The sequence below is a fragment of the Carassius carassius genome, chromosome 18 (assembly GCF_963082965.1).
Source record: "Carassius carassius chromosome 18, fCarCar2.1, whole genome shotgun sequence".
Taxonomy (NCBI): Eukaryota; Metazoa; Chordata; class Actinopteri; order Cypriniformes; family Cyprinidae; genus Carassius; species Carassius carassius.
The window spans coordinates 18787689-18809839 of NC_081772.1; the positions used below are offsets into that span (position 1 = coordinate 18787689).

General features: G+C 37.8%; 2 protein-coding genes across 3 annotated transcripts; one reads left to right on the forward strand and one right to left on the reverse strand.

Annotated features, from left to right (window-relative positions):
- The first annotated feature begins 2944 nt into the window (after positions 1–2944).
- On the forward strand, positions 2945–6918 carry ttr (transthyretin (prealbumin, amyloidosis type I)). Its single transcript, XM_059497993.1, has 4 exons — positions 2945–3094; positions 4098–4237; positions 5038–5173; positions 6576–6918. The coding sequence occupies exons 1-4, from the start codon at positions 3029–3031 to the stop codon at positions 6681–6683; spliced, it is 450 nt and encodes a 149-aa protein (XP_059353976.1). The 5' UTR covers positions 2945–3028; the 3' UTR covers positions 6684–6918.
- A 3382-nt stretch (positions 6919–10300) lies between these two features.
- b4galt6 (UDP-Gal:betaGlcNAc beta 1,4- galactosyltransferase, polypeptide 6) lies at positions 10301–21833 on the reverse strand. 2 transcript variants are annotated; one of them, XM_059498912.1, is made up of 9 exons: positions 21107–21833; positions 15799–15889; positions 14969–15082; positions 14295–14416; positions 14077–14193; positions 13722–13909; positions 12316–12438; positions 12028–12129; positions 10301–10880 (listed from the first exon to the last, which is right to left on the reverse strand). In XM_059498912.1, the coding sequence occupies exons 2-9, from the start codon at positions 15875–15877 to the stop codon at positions 10733–10735; spliced, it is 993 nt and encodes a 330-aa protein (XP_059354895.1). In that variant the 5' UTR covers positions 15878–15889; positions 21107–21833; the 3' UTR covers positions 10301–10732. The 2 variants fall into 2 exon arrangements, with proteins under 2 accessions (XP_059354895.1, XP_059354894.1); XM_059498911.1 differs by having other exon boundaries at positions 15799–15915.
- Between the last annotated feature and the right edge of the window lie 318 nt (positions 21834–22151).

Below are 22151 nucleotides of genomic sequence, written 5' to 3' on the forward strand. Positions count from 1 at the left end.
GAGTTCACTGAAGTCCTTCTTAAGGAGTTCTGACTGCTCTTTCCAAATATCATTCTTCCCCACATGGATGATTATTCGATTTGCAGTCTTGTGCTTCATCAGAATATTCTGAAGTTCCTTGTTCACATCAGAGACCGTTGCTTGAGGAAGGCAGTATGTCGTTGTAGTCCTACTGATGTTTCTGATAATAGAGTCACCCACTATCAGAGCCCTGGGCTCGGCTGCGCTCTGAGCTAAATGCCGCTGCCTGCTCGACCTTGAGCGCCTGTTAGTAGCGATGTTAGCTGCTGGCTGATCCAATCCATGTTTAATCACATTTGGGGATTCCTCACCCACATTCATTAATACTTCAAATCTGTTCTCAAGATGTATAGGGGGTGGTAGAATACCAGTATTCACAAGCCTTGTCATAGTCAAATCTGGGGTAGAGGAAGCTACGTCAGCAATACAAGAAACTGTTGACAATCTGATGTATCATGTTCCTTTGGGTCTCGCTCCCTGTTTGTGCCATCGATTAGTGTGGCGATCAGTTTCGGCTTGTTCCTCTACACTTGGTATAAACTGTTGAGATTCAGAAGATTCATGGGACTCACCGGCTGTATGCTGAGGGGGTCCATGAGAACGGTCTGCTAAGTGTTGTGCCTGTTTTGGAAGTCCAGTAAGTAACTTTGTTTCAAGAATCACAATCCTTTGTAGAAGTTTGCAGCAGTTCATGCAACAAGTAGATCCAACAGGAGGCATTTTCTGTCTCTTCTGTTTTAATGTAGGCAGTTGTTATCCCGTCTCCGGAATGTAAGCTGCTGGCAGTGGGAGGCAAAGTTTTCTTTTTGTAGTAATATTCCAGTCCCAAAGAGTTTTTAGTTTTAGCGTTTGTGCGGAAAATCTTTTGTTTGAGCACTGTACTGAAATCTTAGAAAAATCAGAGAAAAGTACAGAAATGAGAAGCAAAGCGCAGACCAGTAAGCTAGAACGTCCGAACGGTAGCAAAGCCGGAAGCAAGAATGCAACAAAAGCAATGAACAGGAAACTGAGGCTACAATTCGCACAGGCTAATCAAAATTGGATAATAGAAGATTGGAAAAATGTTGCCTGGTCTGATGAGTCTCGATTTCTGCTGCGACATTCAGATGTTAGGGTCAGAATTTGGCATAAAGAACATGAAAGCGTCCATCCCTTTATGACTACAGTGTAGTCATAAAAATATTCCGATGGCTCAAATCAAACCTCAAATCATCTCAGACTGGTTTCTTGAACATGACAATGAGTTCACTTTACTCAAATGGCCTCCACAGTCACCAGATATCAATCCAAACAGAGCAGCTTTGGGATGTAGTGGAACGGGAGATTCGCATCATGGATATGCAGCTGACAAATATGCAGCAACTGCGTGATGCTACCATGTCAATATGGACCAGAGTCTCTGAGGAATGTTTCCAACACCTTGTTGAATCTATGCCACAAAGAATTAAGGCGGTCCTGAAGGCAAAAGGGGGTCCATCCTGGTACTGGCAAGGTGTACCTAATAAAGTGGCCAGTGAGTGTGTATATATGTGTATATATAATTTACAGTTACACTTTATTAGTTATTTAGCAGATGCTTTTATCCAAAGTGACTTACAAATGAGGACAGTGGAAGCAATCAAAAACAACAAATAGAGCAATGATATATAAGTGCTATGACAAGTCTCAGTTAGCTTAAACGCAGTACACGTAGCAAGGGCTTTTAAATAATACAATAAATAAAAAGTAAACAGATAGAAAAGAAAAAAAATAGAACAAGCTAGTGTTAGAGATCTTTTTTTTTTTGCTTTTGTTAATTGTATAATAAATGAAAAGAAAACAGACAGAATAGAAAATATCAGAAAGCAAGTTAGTTTTTTTTTTAAACTTTTAAAATTTAAAAGTCTGTAAAAGTGACTTTGTGCTTCTTTGGGATGGCACCCAATCTAGAGGGCACATAAGTCTGAAGTAATGAATTTAGGTAAAGGGGTTCAGAGCCAGTGCTGGTTTTGTAGGCAAACATCAATGCCTTGAATTTTATGCGAGCAGCTATTGGTAGCCAGTCCAAATTGATAAACAGAGGTGTGACGTGTATTCTTTTCGGCTCATTAAAATTAATCTTGCTGCTGCCTTCTGGATTAATTGTAAAGGTTTGATAGAACTGAACAAGACAGACAGAACAAGAGCTTGAACAAGGAGTTGTGCAGCATGTTCCGAAAGAAAGGGCCTGATCTTCTTGATGTTGAATAAAGCAAATCTGCAGGACCAGAAAGTTTTAGCAATGTGGTCTGAGAAAGTCAGCTGATCATCAATCATAACTCCAAAGCTTCTGGCTGTTTTTGAAGGAATAATGGTTGATGTGACTAACTGGATGGTGAAATTAATAATACATATATACTTTTTCTTTTCCTCGTTTCTGTGCCGAAATAATGTAAATTGTTTAGAAGAATGAAACCATAATAAGACCGTATGACTTCTGTATGATCCAGCCATGGGCCTGTTATGATTTTGATAAGAATCTATTCCCAAGTAAAAGATTAATGCTGTTCTCTGCTAAGGGATTACATTCATTTAGCAATACAGCTAGTGCATGAAAATATGTGAGAAACAAGCACATACCTGCCTCTCAAGGGATAACTGCACTTTTCTTTGAACTGTCAGTAATGGCTCAGACCCTTCAAATTTGTGCTGCCCAGAAATATTTCCTTAGTGAGCCTGAACTAAGGTCATCAGAATGTAAACAAGCATTGATTCAGATCTTACACAGAGTGGAGGATCTTTTGGGAATTAACGTTCATGAAATGCACAAATTCCAAGGACAGAAGGGCTGTTGAACAGATACGGGCAAATGCCCTTGATTGTTTCAACTGGATAACAATCATAAACCAAATTGTATGAAGTTACTGATTGCCCTGTTTATTTACCGTGTCAACAGGACACCACAGATACCCCTCGAGTCACCTGATGACAGGTTCGGCAGCTGTATAAAGGGCACTTTTGGTGTTAACTCATACAGTTGTGCTTTAAAATGGCTAAAGCAGTGATTTGTGCGCTTCTTGGATTTCTGATTGCCTACTGTAGATCTGCACCAGTGGTAAGTTTAATTACTTGTAGAATAGAGTGGTATGTTTATTTTTTCTTTTCTTAGAAGTTGGTTTAAGTACTTTGTTGTATTACCCTGCCATTAAATTGCAGAAAACTAGATAATGCTGCTGTGTGAGCATTTTAAAAACTAGAATGGCTATGAGTGAGGAAAGGCAAAATTGACCAATCTGTATATTTTTTCACACTTTTGTCAAAGAAATGCACTGGAGAAGTTTACCCAACTATGACAGCTTCCACTTCTGAGAATCATGAAACGGTGAAAAGCGTCCATTATCTGAGAGGTCATACCTGTCAGCCTTTCCGCCGTAGGCTGTGCATACATCAAAAAACTTCCAGATTAGATTAGGTTCTTAAGAATAAGAAACCTAGCCAATCAGAACAGCTTTCTGTTTGATTTTGCATGTTCCAGTCTTTGGAGGGGTGGATTTTGGAGAGAGGCTGTGAATTGAACCAAATGAAATCTCTGACAGCAGCTTTTATATTTAACTTGGTAGTGACACAAAATCTATAAAATGTATATGAAAGCTAAAATGTCTCCTAAATTAGTGCCTTCTGGGTGAAACAAGGTACTTTCAGTTGTTTCAGACCAGATATGGGTCGCAATGTTATATCTGCGCTCTGGTATACTACAAAGTGCTGCAGTAAACTCTACAGTAGTCAAAATTTGAAGTGGTTAAAAAAAAGTTCATCGACGTTATCCTAAGACTAGAACGCATTTTAGTTTTAGGTTTCAGGACAATTTGATGAAAGGTTTTGATCTACTTCAAAAGTTGACTAGTGTATACCTAGGAAACACACTGCTGTACGTCCAGGCGGTCACTGACCCAACAAACGGCTCAGAGCTGATACAGTTGCTTCCATTACTTCTATTTAGCAGTAATACTAATTCCTTACTATAAGGAATATGACAAGTGATTGAGTTTAAGACCAGATCCTTTCAAGCACAATTTCCAGGAGGAGGAGCATTTCTATGAACATTGACTGTGTTCCAGGGTTTTCACGGGGGTTCGGATGCTCACTGCCCTTTGACAGTGAAGATCCTGGATGCTGTGAAAGGGACTCCAGCTGGAAACATAGCTCTGGATGTCTATCGCCAAGAACAAGGTGGGACATGGGAAAAGATTGCCAGTGGGTAAGATCACATGACCATCACACTCTAGAGACTATTAGAGATATCTAGAGATATTAAACATTAATCACGTTTCAAATTTTTCATCTCACCTAATTAGATCCCAGTGGACAACTTTAAGTATGAATGCTATCTAGTAGTTCAGTATTAATGTTCATTCTATTTGACCTCAATTTGACCTCGGCAATGACATTTTGAATCAGAGATTTTATCAAATATTACAGTTTAATGCTTTATTCATTGCACTGTTCATGTTACCCAGGGTCTTTGGGACAATAATGTAGAAAACAGTTCATGAAGGATATTCTAATAAGTATCATTAAGAATCAAATGATGATAAATCAATAAAGCCAAATATTTACCTGAACTATTAAAAGAGGCAAATGGTTCTCTGGCCAAAATAAATAAATAAAAGTTAAAGGTTACAAATTTCAGCTAGTTGCTAAGAGGTTATTTGTTTCATTTTTTTGAAGTACTGAGCAAAGCAAATAAACTAAAACTACAACTAAATTACAAAAACTTAAATATTAAAGTGAGAACAGAAAATATATAAATACAATCTAATTAAAATAATATTAACACAAACTATAGTACATGAATGATACAAAAAAACGAAATATAATATATATATATATATGTATATATATGTGTGTGTGTGTGTGTGTGTTTCAGTTTTAATGCTGTGGTTTTGTCTTTGTAGGGAAAACAGCTCTTTTCTCTGTTCTGCATTTCATTTTAGTCGCATCCCCATGGTTCCTCTTTACTGTCAGTGTCATAATTAATGATCTCTTCCTCTCACACAGAAAAGTGGATATAACTGGCGAGGTGCACAACTTGATCACAGAGCAGGAGTTCACTCCTGGCGTGTATCGGGTGGAGTTTGACACTAAAGCCTACTGGAAGGCAGAAGGTCGAACACCTTTCCACCAGCTGGCCGATGTAAGTAGCGCTTTGACAGCACTCACACTGTAAAAAAATATATGCCTCTCCAACATAAAAATTTCTAGTGACCCGTTGCACCTAAAATTTTTAGTTGGCCCAATTTAAGTTGCGGGAACCAACTTTTTTGTGTTGTGCTGACTACCTCTGCATGTAGACTGAACTTTATAAATATTTTCTGTTGACTAAACATAGCTTGTTGGGCCAACAAGCAGACTCAAATTGAAATAAAATGTTGTATTAAATATTTAATGTTGGTCAAAATAGTCTATTTTTCATTATTTCAAATAAATTACACACTATGCTTTGATGAAGAACATTTTATGTATTTATTTAAATACATATGAAGCTGTTAGGCTCAAGTAAAATATTACACAAGTATTCAACCAGTGCCGAAACAAGCATCATGAGGGCATTTGTGAAGTCTCCCAGATTGTCCATGACAACTTCCTCCTCCAGTACTACAGCCACTTTGACCCCTGTGGGATATGGTCCTGAGTTGGTAGAACTGTCAGTCACTTTAAATCACATGCCAGTTGGAAAGGAATGCTAAGCTTTATGAGTTAAACGTGATTTTCCAGCACTGCTAATCACTGTAGGTACTCACAATAAAGCTATTTCAAACTTTGTTGATAGACAATAGACATATTCTTAACCTAAATTTGCTTATTACCTCGCAGCACAAACAAAGCACTCACCACTGCAACGTCGTGACTCGTGCTGGGGGAAATTCCAGGTGACGCCTGGTAGAACTCCTTTGCGCATGCTAAGACGATTGACGCTGTTCCCTCTTGCTCGGCCAACATAATATTTTTTGTGCAACGTTAAAAGTTCTGTCAAAACAATTATTTTCTCTTGATGAACATTTTGTAGTACAGTCATGGAAATCATGCAATCATTGACCAAACATATTTTTCTTTTTTGACACAACCATTATGTTGAGCCAACATGTATTTCCTCATTTGTACAACTTTTTGCATCAGTAATTTTTTACAGTGCCTATATTCATGAACATTTCATGGTTGCCAAGCCATGGGTTATTGTTGTTTCAAGGCTCCAAAACCACAGTATTGTACATAGTCTCCTGACCTGCAGACTACTTTGATTATTTATAACAGCTACATACTATACATATGTATAGCAAATATGTGTAAATTAAAACCCTAAATGATTGTCTTGGATGTGAACCAAGAGCTATATTAACTGTGGGGAGGTAAATATTTAAGAACCCATATCTTGTTTTCTATAGACACACAGTCATGGACAGTTTTAGATAAGAGGACAGAGCATTCAAGGACAACACATACTGAGCACACAGGCACTGACAGATACACACATGTAAAGAGGACAGTCTTCCAGATATGGTTTGTATTTCTCAGTGGTTCTTTTGGTGTTTTTGCAGGTGGTGTTTGAGGCTCATGCCGAGGGGCATCGTCATTATACTCTGGCTCTTCTTCTGAGCCCCTTCTCTTACACCACAACAGCTGTGGTGGTCAAGGCACATGAGTGACTGCACACAACAGATCTACATCGACAAACTACACAGAGAAATGACTTTTCATCCAAGGTCCAAGATTAAGAATTTGCCACACCTGCCAATGCCAGATTAATTGCTAAAAATCACAGTCAGTGTCAAAAGTGCTTTACAACATTATGATTTTAAAATGTTTTTGAATGAAAAGTCTCTTATGCTCACCAAAGCTGCATGTATGTGTTCAAAATACATTAAAAGCACTCATTGTGAATTATAAATAACTAGCTATTTATTTATTTATATATATATATATATATATATATATATATATATATATATATATATATATATATATATATATATATATATAGTTTTCTTGTATTCTGAAATTCTGTTTTAAAATCATTGGTAACACTTTAAAATATTATGCATTTTAGTAGTTTTAATGCATTAGTAATGCCTTGATTCTAACCAGTTATAATACATTATGTACATTACAATACAAACACACTTATCTATTTATTGTTACACCTTTTAAAAAGTATAATGCATTAAACACATGATAAATCTTTACATATTATAATGCATTTTGCATTTACACCAAAAATTATGAATGCCTTTAGAATGCATTATAAATAAAGGCTTTAATTCATTTATTTGTATGGTATATGTAAGATATCTGAATCACGCACTAAATCACATCATCAAAAATCTGAGTTATTCACTTCGACTTAAACCATAGGTTATGCTACAGTTATTCACCAAAGCCAGTTTTTTACTTAATTTTGGATCTTGATTATACCTGCTGTCCCTCAGACCAATTAAAGAGATCACACTCTGAATAAGTTTTCAACTATAAAGTCTTTTAATGATCATTACAGAGCGAAACGCAGTGAATAGACTGGTTCAACAACAAAAACAAAAAATCTGGAACCAGGATTTAACATGTCAGTCAAAGCAAATGGCATCTCAAGACATTCTGCTTCTCATACTGGTGTTACAGTTAAAATGGACCCTCAAACACAGAAGATCCTCATGTTTTTCAGTTCCCATTCAACAACCAGCAGACATTTCAGTTTTGAAGTCACAGCTCCAGTTTGAAATAAAAGACTTTGAGTAAAAGAAACCTTAAATGCGCACCCATTTTAATTTTTAAACACCATCCACACGCACCCCACTGCACACCTCAACAAACAATGCCAAAGTGAAAAAGAAAAAAAAAAAAAAAATCAAGGCACAAATATGAATAATACTGCAACAATTTAACACTCTACACATTACAGATCTGTAATGGTAAATAAATCATCTTTTAAAATTATCTATTGTTTCTTCTGATATTTTCAGAGCTGGGCAGGATGGGGCAGCTATGAGAGGGGTGAAAAATGAGACGAGAATGAATCTTAATTAGCAGACAGAACTGAACAAAGCTTCCTTAAAACCTACGACTGACTAACCACCAGATCCAGACACATCAGAGCAGTCTCACAGATATGTTTCACATAAAAAAACAACAACACACTCTTCATTTCAGGAACATTACACATCACAAAAAAAGAGAGAAGGGAAAAAAAAAAATGTAACATTCAGTTTTCATATTGCAAACCACCTTACTTTAAGAACAATGTATAACTTTCAGTCCCAATCTTTTTTTTTTTTACAAATAAAACTTGTCCTGCAAAAGCTAGTGATTAATTCGTAACAGGCCTATCTGACTCCGTATTGCAGCATAAGACTAATCAGTACTCCATTAAAATGCCTGCAGAAGAAGAAAACAGTGCACTGTGGAGGCGGAATGACACTCATTTATTTGAGCATTTTGGAAACTAGTGCTCACAAGTCACACTTCTCTCTTCAAGAGTCTACACCTAGTCTAAAATGCCTCTCTTTTTAAATTAAACAACACTTATCAAGTGTTTATATCTCTCTGGCTGCTTCAACACAAACACAGGGCAAAAACCAACAGCTTGCCGCCAACTTTGCTTACGTTAATTTGTTGGCCCTGTGCGGTGGAAATGGGAGATGAGGGTACTTTTAGTCGTGTTTCACGCCATTCTACAGCAATCCACTCACACTGAACTGCACGTGAATGTGACACCACATATACACAAACTCACTTGAACACACAGTGTGCGACTGGATCGAAAAGTTTAGATTGAGCAGATGTCCTAGAGCTACATTTCAATATACGATGCTGAAAGATGAGAAGAGCGAAAGGGACGAGGAAGAGGAAAAGCATACTTTGGCAGGAGTAGCCTCCATATCATATTCAGTGTATTATATGAAAGCATTCATTGATTTCTAGTCTGAATTGGTCAAATGTTTTTTTGTACACTGTCACCACAGTAAACAGTTCTTTTCAGACCCAACTGTAAGACTGAGACTGTAAACAACAGACTGGGCACTGGAGATCACGTCAGGGACACCATCAATGGGAGGAGACCCTACTAGTGTTAAGACGTCATCCACTCAGAGAAAAAGACAAAGCTATCGGACGACCAAAGAGAAGCCACACCTCAGAGACACACAGATGGAAAAAGCCTACAAAAACGCTTGAAACCAGCGCAAAACAGTGAAGCATTTCCGTGAACTGTGAGTGTGTTTCAACTTCAAGTGCAGACACAATATCGCCCTCAATGCGTAATTCTCTGAATGGACACACACACACACACACACAGAGACAGCATGAGAGGATATGAAACAGCAGTTTTAGGACATGTATATGATAAGTTAAATTATACAAAAAAAAATGAATGCATCATTTTATATCGACAACTCCCAAAAATGTAAATTACAAACAAAAGGCAAACATGAACCAACAAAAAGGTTTCCAACAGCTTGTAATGCTCGAAACTTTAACAGCATAAAGTCGTCATGGCCCAAGTGTACTCCGGATGCCATTCAAGAGCAACGGCAACATCGCTCTCTCATCTTGGCCTTATCGGAGCGCAACGTCACCCCGTCCTTCACTACACACACACAAACAGACAAAAACACACAGGTTGAGACACACACCAAACCCTGCGAAGGGTGTTTTGGCTTTAGCAGCTGCTAACCCGACTGACCACAACCGACTTCCTACGAACGAATTCTCGTAAACACCTCGCTATCGTTTCAATCACATCTGCTTTCACTAACATGGAGTGCACTTCAAAAGTGAGACATGAGAATGTTTGCTATTAACAAAAAAAAAAACATTCAATATGACAAAAAAATTAAGTTTAAGAAACAATATATTCAGGTAAAGATATCTGTATGTCATATTTGATTCATTTTACTGCAATCTATAGTCATCACTGATATTTTTTGTCCATCGGTCATATATCCCAATCCAAAATGTTTTTAACAGAAATAGAAAAACAACAAATAGCTGCCAAAAAGAAAAGTGTTTCCACTGGAATCACAGGCGTCTTTTGGTGGACAAAGCTAAAGCATAGTTAAAAATGCCATATTTTTTACACGGTGAGTCCGGGTCATGCATGCAACTTGTCACAGCCTTCCCTATAGCCATGGGATTTGAGAAAACATAACCCATAACACTCCACCAAGGTGAAATGTGTATCGTAATACAGGAAGATTTAAAATACATCCATTTAAACTGCATTGACGTCTTCTAAACAGTTGTCTGTTTTAAAAAAACAACAGATATGTATAAAAAAAATGATACTAACAGAACTTGACAAAACATCTCTTGGCATCAAGAGTGCTGCTGCAATGTAAAACCAAGCTTTCTACAATGTAAGCACAGATGACTGGATCTAAAGAGTTTGATAGCCTATAAAATTCAGTTAAGGCTTCGCAGTAAACATCTGATTTGTTGACGCTGGCACTCCCCACCTTTTTTGAAATGTGCTGTGATCGGATTCGTTAAAGCCAGCATGGACATAGGAACATGCAATTAAACGCGCGCAGTCACGCTAATACACTTTCACAGATATGATCCAGTACATACGCACACACACACACACACACACAACCAGCTGTGCATTAGACAGGCCTCTGCCCTTCTCGCTTCTGTTTTAAGGGCATTCGGCATCAATACATCACATTTTTTTGACTCAGGGGTGGGGGGTGGGGGTCACAGCCTGTCAGTATTCTGCTATGGGGGCCAGCTCAGGATTCAGATTGACCGTGATGTTCTTATACAGGCTGCTCAGAGAGATCTCCGGAGAGTACTGCAGATTGTTCAAGCCGTCCAGATGCTGGCGTTCTTTAGAGTACCGCAGCAACTTGTACCTGAGGGGAGGACGAGATGAACCAGGGGTTAGTTTGTCCTTGAGATAATCTGCTACAATATGCAACGCAAATATGTTTTTGTCACACGTAGGTCAATCCACCCTGGGTTACACAGAAACAGTTGAATACAGCTTTTGTTTAAGGTCAGGTCAAGTTTAAGCGGGTCAGAGGTAAAGACTGAACAGTGCAGTGCCAAGAAAGCCATTTTCCACCATTCAATGGAGACTGAGGAAGGAGGAGGTCTAATTAAAAGTTTCCTTCACAAAGTGCTTAAGAACAAAAAGGGGCTTCCTCAGTGTGGTCGACCGGACAAACCGCCAAGCATGTAGTTCCTGTTTTTTATTTATATTGGCTTTCCTACTAGTGCTGGTTCTGCCACTGGAAAAACACTTAGAGAGAAGCAATCGCACTGAATGAATTACCTTGAGAAATAACATTTGGATTGGCAGTGCAGAGGCAATTAATAAAATTTAGCCAAAAAACGTTAAATATTTAAAGGAAAACCTTAAGTTGGCACAAAAACAAATATAATGGAAAGGTTTGCTTCAGAAACAAATGGAAAATACAAATTAAAAAAAAAAAATATATATATATATATATATATTTTTTTTTGTAACAACAGTACTTTTTAATTAAGAATTATATCTAATAAATCTGTTTTGATTTTATTTCAATGCATGTACAAAAAAGGCCAATATTTAGGACACAATTTGGGACAATTATATAACATTACACTACAGTTCAAAAGTTTGTGGGTAGGATTTTTTTTTTTAATATTTTTTTTTAAATCTCTTTTTAAAACAAGGATGCATTTATTTGATTAAAAACAGTGACAACCTTCAGACATCATTCTAATAAGCTGAAATGAAAACAATAAACAGTTAATTAAATGCTTAATATTTTGTGGAAATCATACTATACTTTTTAGGATTATTTGATGAATAGATAGTTTAAAGGAATATATTTGTCTAACAAAGTAAAAATCTTTATCACTTTGGGTCAATTTAATGGACCGTTGCTCATTAAAAAAAAAAAAAAAAAGCTTTTCTTAAAACTTTTGAACGGCAATGTACATTAGTTAATATATTAGAACGAATTTCTGCATGTATGACCCACCCTTAGAGTTCATGTATGTGTGCACACTGACCTCCCCAGGAACTGCACCTCTCCTCTGTGGTGATGGGAGATAGATTTGTATTTCCCAATATCACCTTCTGGCCTGGTCACATTGAAACCTGCGTAATGAACCCTGAGAACAAGAAACCCACCCACCCACACACACATTTGTGTTACACATACATCTATTTGTTTATGGTAACATACTTCAGTCGCACACATCATCATGGTGAAGCAACAACTGTTAATAAATAGTTATGAAATACTTGTTATGCTGGTCTTAGGAATACACACATACTACTAATTAAACATAACTGACCTGTTCCAGAGGTCATCGTCCTCTCCACCCCAGCCCCAGAATGCATTAGGAAAGCCATTGATCTTGAGGAATTGTTTGACAGTAAGTCCACTGACTCCACCAAAAAACTCATTATACGGAAGACTGAAAACACAAACACTCAACACTTAGCAAACTAATGATAATAATAATAATAATAAAATTACAAAACACACAAGGAAAGGGGGAAAAGAAAAAGAAAAAAAAACATAAACCTTACCATCAGGAATCACTTGAAAGCAATAGGCAAAATAAAAAAAGCATTTTAATAGTACAGACTGTCTGACTACTTCACAAGGAGATAAGGAGGTACAATACATAATTAGGTCCTTGCAGTCCACGCAAAGCAGTTTTGGTTTCTTCAACCAGAAATGAACAACCGTCCTTTCGAACTCAACCAAAGCTGCACCACGGGGTCTTTAATCAGTCCTTGGTCACTACCTCAAACACTTTTATGAAGCAATCAGAGCTGTGTTTATACTTTATTACACTAATGAAATAATCTGCATAACAAATAGCCCTAAAATATGCATGTCCCTAAATACTTTCAGTCCTACCTAACATGTGACATGCCAAAAAAAAAATACAATTATGAACCGCACCCTTGCCTTGGACTTGACCTTAAGTTTCTGTAAGACTCTGAAGATAGGTTTCTTAAAGCCCATCAAAATGGTTTAGACAGATAGTATGGATTGGATGAATGAGGAAAGGGAAATGTTTCAACATTTCTTTGAAATGTAAAAAAAGAAAAAGGGTCTCAAATATGGCATGAAAGCATCAATCGATCAATCGAATGTACCCTGAATATTGAACAGCACAAGGAAGTCAATTTATTTTAGCAAGCAGCAAGATTATTCAGAAGTTCATGTCTTGTGATAAGATCGGACTAAGAGGAAAACCACCACCACCACAAAATGGTGGCGTTTAAATGGCTTTAAACATTCCTGACTATATTTTCAAGAGGTTTTTGAAATTCTTGAGGTTTTTTTTTTCTCTTTGGTTCAGTGAATAGGTTCATTTTAGATTAAACTAGAAAGATAGTACCTCACAAACACTCCAACCAACTAACCAAACACAGGTTACATACATTAAGATCTGCAAGGGTCTACAGGTGGTGGATAACATCATAACAGTTTACACACTCACACACACAACCTAAACATGGCAATGTGTGCTCTATAACACTAGACTCGTTTAAAACACAAGCCTCAAAAATACACACTTTAAAAACAAACTGAAATCAACTTAGCTGCATTCAAAATCTGGAACACCAAGTGCTGGGCGATAAGGCAAATAAAAATTCAACAATCAGAAAAATTACAAAAAGGGAGGGTAAATTAATGAAATAAAAAGAGTGCTTTCTGTATCAGTGTTTCCTGATAACTTACATGTACATGTACTTGTCAAGCTTGGCGGCGAAGTGTCGAGGCATCTGACCACAACCGTAATAATTACGGTCGTTTTCTGGGATGTGATCGACGTCGTGAAACACCACACAGTCCCAGTCCAGGTCTTTCATGGCCTCTTTAAAGCCCACGTTAAACAGCATGGCACGGTTAAACGGCTGAGTACCCGTCTGCAAGAACATAAACATATGATTGCAAAAAAAAAATATGATTGTTGATTAATTTTCTCAATTATCGGTACAAGATACTAGCACTCTGAGGTCAAATACAAACTACTAAAGTAGACCATCACATCAGTGGATGGCTGTATTGCATCCAAACAGTTTACGTAGCACACCTGTTCAATGACATAAAAGGCAAACTGCAAGCGTTGGCGTTGGAGCATAGGGGCGAGGTGCTGAAAGAGAATGGGAAGATGCTCATGGCGATTCCTAAAGGGAATTAAAATGGCCACCTGAAAGAGAGCAAGAGAGAAAACCACAAAACCAGTCATGCTGATGTCCTGAATGACCTTTTTGTTTAATATATGTAGACCTAACCGTGACTGTGACACACCTTCCAGCGTGGTTTGCAATCTTTGGGCTTCCAGTGGCCTCCAAATCGAACATCCAGATTTTTGAGCCTCAGTTCGCTTTCCTCTAAAGGAACCTCTGTCATGTTCACTTCCATCTGACCCTCTGCAAGGAAATACAACAGCAAGAAACTAAGCAAAAACAGGTGTTACTTGCAAAGATTGAGAATAATTATTTTTTTGCAAAGCTGAAAAAGCTCAATATCAGTAAGTCTTTTTTTTTCTTTTCCTTGAAAAGTGTGAAGACCAGACAAAGGAAAACAAGAAGGTTTTGACACCCAATATGATGGGTGTGCCTCACACATTGAGGCGTGAGATACAAAGCATTTTAAACCTGAGAAGTCTAGAAGTCTGACCTAATGGATGGAGAGATTTTAAAGAGGCAACATGCAACAAAGGGCATTTTATGTTGCCTTTTAAGACTCTTTAAAATGCCTTCTTTTGGCCAAAAGCAAAAGTGGGCATCAGATTTATCCTTCACAGGAAAGGCAATACCATAATGCACTGAAAATAAAATAAAATTAACAGCGAGTGAAAATGTCTAGACATACTACATTCATCGCGCCTCTTCACTGACATTCACAACTTCTCTCCTAAGGCCTCATGGGATATTAAAGTAAAAATCAAGTCAAATAAACAACTGCACTGTTTGACTTACTCATAGAAGGTAACCTTTCGGGACAGGGCAGGTTCTGAGCATATGTGAAGTTCTCAGGGAGGTATGTGGTTGGCTGAGCGATGTAGTCACTAGAGTTATTTCCATCTGGATAATCTGTTACAATAAAGACAGACAGACAGACATACATTAAAGTCAATGCGAATTGCTATTCCCAGTTTATTTTCATAGTGTAAATAATTTTTCAGTGAAATGGTATTCAATGAGAAATAATGTGAGATGGCACTTGATTTTATCCATTGGGATTGTGAAAAAAAGGAATGAAGCCAGACTGAATGAGAGCATCTAAATAGCTCTTTGGCTATTGGTTAAGATCATTTATCAGACTGTACAGTCTATGACACCAGAGAATTTTTGTTTTAGAAGAATACCAAGTTATTACGTTTATTCATTTATTTTTTGTAGTGGAACAACATTGATGAATAGTTCACAGGGAGACCAGGGATATTCATTAAGAGAGAAAATAAGGTCAAATTTATTTCACGTTTACTTTGAAGCCAAGAAACATGATCTATTAAGCCGAAAGTGCACTTCCCTTCCCGGCTCATTAACAGTCAGCATGGTGTAATTTCTGTCATGATTTTCATTGATTTTTGTATCCGTGTGGACATTAGTGCTCTCAAAACCAATATTACACTTGGTAGTGGCACTCATGTGCATCCACACTTACAGTTAACAGTGTACACTTTGAAAGAACTTGCACGCTCAACGGTGTGCTACATAAAGTGAAAAGTTAAGTATACCCTTTGCAATAGTGTATAGTTCAAAGATCAGTCTGGTCAATGTTAAGATGAAGAGATGTTCACACTTACCTGTGCCGTTAAAAGTACTGTTCTTATTGGTGTATAGCCTGATCATGTGACCAATTGTTCGCACATTGTCTCGTAGCATGATACCCTGAGCCTGCACCATAAAGAAATATGTGTTGACTGAAACAAAGAAAGGGAAAGAGAGGTGTAATGAATTTTTCCAAATGACACGGGGAAACAAAACGGAGGTTAGCAGTACATGATCAAATATGTAATAATCATAACATAATCATTGCACACTGTTAAACAACTGTAACTGGACAGCCAAATTGAACGCTTTTTGTTTTGTTTCTCTTCCTCTCACAGAAAAGCTCTTCAGAGCAGCATTGTGAAAAAATGGCAAATGTTGAAACTACAAGCTCCTATCATTGTAAGCATCAACAGATGTCTGTGGTTTAGTCTCGGTTCATGTCAGTGTAATGCAGTTTTAATTTAACTAATACACAAAGGTTGTGTCAGCATGAATTTCAACTATAGGTTTGAAGAGAAGTCTGTACCGAGCTTCATATCCTCTGAAGAGAAAAACTATATAAGCACATAATTGTAAACCCCATGACATTGGTGTAGAATCTAAATGAGAAAACGATCTTTGGGTTATTGCATGAAGAGGACAAGCTTTACACATATATACATGAGTGACAAATAATATAAAAACACTAATCTGTTGTTCCCGCATAAAAATTCTAGTGATAGGCATTAGACGCCATTTGAATATTTTCACATTATCAACACTGGCCAATCACTGTATATACAAATTAACTGAAATAAGACTGAAATGTGAGTGTAAATGTCCAGTCTTCTAAGAGAGATTTTTTTCTGCGAAAAATTAACATTAATTTTATCAAAATTCTGCATCTATCCTATTTAAATTGTATTTTGAATATAAATAAAATAAAATAAATATAAATGTCAAAAGTGGCCCAAAGTATATCCACACCCACACACCACACCACATTTTTGCTGGTTTACCATTTCATTTCCAACCCATAAGAATTATTAAGGAGTTTTCCCCTTTTTGCTTCGATAACAGCTTCTACTCTTCTGTTGAAATGTGGATGGAGGGATCAGTTCTCTTTCTGATAGGTCATACATTGATGTTGGGAAATGGGGTCTAGCTTACGGTTCCAACTCATCCTAAATGAGATTCAATGGGATTGAGGTCTGGGCTTTGAGTTCATTTATATTTATGAATGATTTCTTTATAGACCTCACTTCCATAAGAGCATCCTCACGCTCAAAACCAAAACTCCTCTTACACTATAAATAGACGACAGAAATAGTGAATTATAACAGTGTCTACATGTAGTGTCTAACACATCAGCATTGATATACTGCAAAACCTGGAAATGGAAAAAAAAAAGGTTTATTTATAGGTCATATCTTTGCTGTGTGGAAACTACACCACATCAAGTAGATTCCCAATACTGATACAAATCTTCAAACCAGAATATAAACAGCAGTCATTTATGGCAGAAAAAAAAATAACTCCAAGCCTATGGGAAAAAAACACATTGGTTCTTCCTAACTGCCCAGAGCTCTTCACACATTAGACACAGTCCAGTGAAGGCCGGTCAAACAATGGTGAGTAAAAAACATTAACTCCCTTGGGCACTGATTATACAAACACAGCAAGAGCTATTAAACAGGACTTGTCTTGGTTCACCTTTCTTTTTCAGTGATCATTTTCCAGGATATTTTTAATTTAATTACAGCTACAATAAGACCATACCCTAAAGCAATATATTCCTCTCCAGAAGTCTTTAAAAGCATAGCCTGCAGTTAATGGCTACAACTTAAAGGGGTCATATGATGTGTTTTCAGTTTTTTTCTTTGGAGTGGTACAAGCTCTTGGTGCATAAGATCTGTAAAGTTGCAACATCTCAAATCCAAAAATATATTCTTAATCAAAGTTAAAACTCGTCCACGCCCTCCTAAAACACCTAGTTTAAAAACACAGCCACATGTCTACGTCACGATGTGGGAAGATTTGCATAATGCCGCCCAAGTGTTCACACAAAGAAAGAAGGCGTAACTTTAATTCTCGACGTGGTCTTGTTGTTGCCACGCCGCCATGTTGTGGAGATGCTGTGTGTTTCCTTGTGAAAGTGAAACTACTTTGTTTGGTCTTCCAAAAGAGGACACAACTAGAAATCAGTGGTTTTTACAAGTTGTGTTTACAACACTGTTCCAGAACAGTTCAACCCAAATATTCAGATGTGTGCAGTGCATTTTAAGGAGGACTGTTTCCTGAACCTGGGAGAGTAGACTACAATGCACAGTCTGTAAGTACGTTTTCATATGTAAAGGATTTGTCACTGTTGATTCAAACACGAGTTTTGAGCAGTGTAGAGTAGCGCTTGTTGTTTGTCGTTTCTCCAATCACAAATGCAGACATGGTTTTATGTTTACGTGGCATGATGCAACACAACGCGTAAAAAGACAGTATAAGTCAGTGGTTCTCTATTACAGTCCTCGCGCCCCCCTGCTCTGCACATTTTGTATGTTTCTTATATCGCTTCAGACATTTTTCTATTAGAACTGCGAGGTGGACATCACAGGATATTCTGCTATGATTCCAGTTCGAAGTGAACGTATATGTTCCATTCAAAGTGCATTGAACTGTGCGAGACATGAATCAAAATTTTATTTATTCACAGAGGTATATGATGTCACATTTGTCCTTGTGAAGACGTTGCGCAGCGCAAATCCATGAATGAATGTTCTGAAGTGAGGTAAACTTCAACAGATTTCCCCTGCTCAGGGAGTAGGGAGCAATGAACACTGTGTAGGGACCATGTCAATCGAGACACAGTTCATACACAGAGCGCACTGCTAATGATCTGATTATCTGAAACAGGTGTGTTAACAAAGAGAGGCAAAATATGCAGAGCTGGGGGGCGCAAGGACTGGAATTCAGAACCGTTGGTATTGTCAGTATAATCTGTAATTATGTCCCCACTGGATCCAACCAATGCCTCGTATATAATGGGCTTTAATGTTTTTGTCTCAGCGCTCCAGGACACATGACATCAGAGTAGGGCTGGGCGATATATCGAATATTAGCGATAATATCGGAATAATTTTGACGACGATGTACAATTTGAATATATCGGGAATATCAAATATTTCAAATTCAAGCATACTTTCCCAAACGAACGCGCCGAATGTCCAAAAAAGGAACCAGTAACTGCTGACTGCTCTACGCCCCTCTACTACGAGAGCTTTAATGATAGCGATCGCCAGATAACAAGAGTTTAAATCTCCGAATCAGAGCTCCACTGTTACAAAGATACATTTTCTGCCCGGTGTTTGCTTATTTTAAGCAATCTGGCAACCATGCGCACGTGCTCACTCCTCATTGCGGAAGAGCTGCCGATGATAATCTGAAAACACTAACAAGCTGGAATTGAGCGATCTAATGAAAGTGTCGTTCAGCCGGTCTGTGTTCTGTCGTGTGATCTCAACTGTATTGTTTGCATTTGTGATCGCAAAATAAATGCACTTACTCAACCGTTGATGTTTGAATAGAGAAACATAGGCTATGGCCATTTGGAATTACTATTGGGGAATTTCACTGATATGTTTACCAGTTTCCATAATATAGACAGAGAGAATGCAAAAGTCTTTGGTATTAATTTATATATATTTATATATAAGAAATAGCTATGTGCTTCAGCAACTAGCTCCCCATCTAAGAGGGTTTTTAGTGTCAGTAAGAACATAGTTTCATGCCACAGAGCTTCTCTTAAAACCGCAGACAGTTGACAGACTTGTGTTCTTAGCTTAAAAACTTGTTAAAAAAAATTAAAATCAAATACTTATTCCAGTTGCATAGTTTAAATTGTGATTTGCATGCACTAAAAAGTTGACAGAATGCACTTTCTGTAACTCAGCTCTTTAATATGAGCTCTTAATTATACGTTACAACAAATGATTTTCACAACTAATATCAGTACCTTATTTCGTCAAACTTCTCCAAGGACAACAACAGTCTGGCTGAAAGTTAAATATTACAGAGCAGCAGCATTTGTGTAGACATTGTTAAGCAAGTCACGACAAACGGCAAAAACGGGTTAAGACATAGTTTGTGCAAGCATCCCAATACAAGAGAGTACACTTTTACATCTGTTTAACACTTTGTAGTAATGCCAAATAAACCATATTACTTTTAAATATGTTTTACATCATGTCTTTGTTGATCAACATTTGTGCTTTATGATAGTCAACATGACAAGTTCTGGATTCTAATTTCACCTGTACTGCATTACTTGATATTAAAGGTAATACATTTTAATTGAAATAAATAGCAACTTTATCATTAGAAATGTGTATTTATATGTAAACATCTGACATACAAGTTTTAAATTACATCAAAATACATTTTACCTTACTATAAATGCTTAGTGTCTTCAGCTGTACACTTTAACCATATTTTAAAGACAAATAAGAAAGCTAGCAGATGTGAAATTACATAAAAGTTACACTAACTGCATTTGATATAACTTTTAACTATAATAAATTCAATTTAATAGTAAATAACGTGCAATTATGTGCACAATAAGGTCACATTCAGTTCTTAAGTATATTATTTACATAATAAAAACTGGTGGTTTTCACAAGGGTGAAATATAAGCTAGAATAGTATTTGTATTTAAAAAGTTTTATATTAATATTAGAATTTGGACACCATATGAATTATAAATGCATGTAAGGTGGTATGTTTCTCAACAAATACTATTTTTCTTTATAGCAAACATATGCTACTGAGAAACCATAGCGGTTTACTATATTCATACTACACATATCAAAAACTGTGGTAAATAAAGCTGGAGGAGAAATAAACGTACTGGAGTCATGGGGTTTATGGTAAGTTATACATATAGATAAAAAAAAGAGCCAACTGAGATTTCTCTCAACACTTTAACAGCCAATAATTACCTAAACTTACACAAACCGTTGTCGGCTAAGGACGGTTTAAAACAACCAAGATACCATTTAATGTTGTCAAAGGCCAAATCTGATTGAATTGTGGCCTCTAACACAAAGGCTTTGTCCTATATCGTACTGAGCCGCCTAACTAGACAGCAATTTGGTCATTACAGACGAGTGTAGCGTTTCTGACCATCACAGTACAATGGCTGTTTAGTTAGGCATCTCACTGGGGTTTTAAACACAACCGGTCACTAGTGCTTGTTTGGTAGCTGATGGTCAGTGTCTGGAGTCAGTGATGAATGAAACACGATTAACGCGCGTGTTTTATCGCATCACGCCCACTCGAGACACACGAGTTATCAGACGCGCTTAACCTTACCTATTCCGGGAGCCACATAGATGAAGTAGAGGCAGGTCGTGGACATGGAGAAGAAAAAGATGAAGGCCATTAAGGAGCGGTTGGACAACCGCATCAGCCGCCTCCACTTCCACATTTTGTCTCGGCTACTAGCTGTCCGTCACTCCCATAAAAACACGCAGATCGGAGAAAAGAGACGCTGTGTGACGCGGTGACGCGGACATCCGTGGGAAATGGGGTGTTAAATCAGTTTGCTGGTGAAGTCTGCATCGTTCATTCCGCTGGATGCAAGGCCGCAGTGCGCGCGCGCTCACTCTCGCTCTCTCAACAAAGTCAAGAAATTTCCAGATCAGAAATTAAATAAATAATAAGCCGTGCTACATCAGACGGCGTCCGGGCTTGGGTTGAGGTCTACGCGATGCATTGTGTTCGGTGCAGCTGCTGGTTTAGTGTTCCGGTATGTGTCTAGGGAGCGCAGACACGCCTGATGGTGTTGATGTTTGGAAACGATGAAGAGAGTGAAAGTGGTGTTGATGAGGGACCTGCCCTTCCTCCCTCGTCCCCCTCTCGGTGGGAAATCCCCCCGCACTCCAGCGATCGGTCCTCCAACACGACTGCGTGAAAAGGCGCACGACCCGCAGAGGAAACCGCGGTGTCCGGGATGAGAGTGGGAGAGACGAGCGAAACGTAACGGATCGACCGGGACTCCTTCGATTTCGGTCCTGCTGTCGGTGCAGGAGCAGACACCGTTTCCGGTAGGCGTGACCTACAAAATGGCTGCCGGTGAGAGGCGTCGTCATGGTTTTCGCTTGAGGAATGTTTTCAAAATAAAAGTCTCAACGACTGAGCGAAAATATGCTGTACATATCCCACATTAGATAAAAGGCTAGTAGAAATACATACAAAACATAACTAATTTACAACATAAGCAAGACATCAAAGTATTTTTGTACAACTGACAGAGGTTTTTAACATTAATTATTGGCTGGTTTTCAGCGTAATTTTGATAAACTACTTGCTATGAAACTATTTTATTCAATGCGCCATCTATGAATAATGTACAACA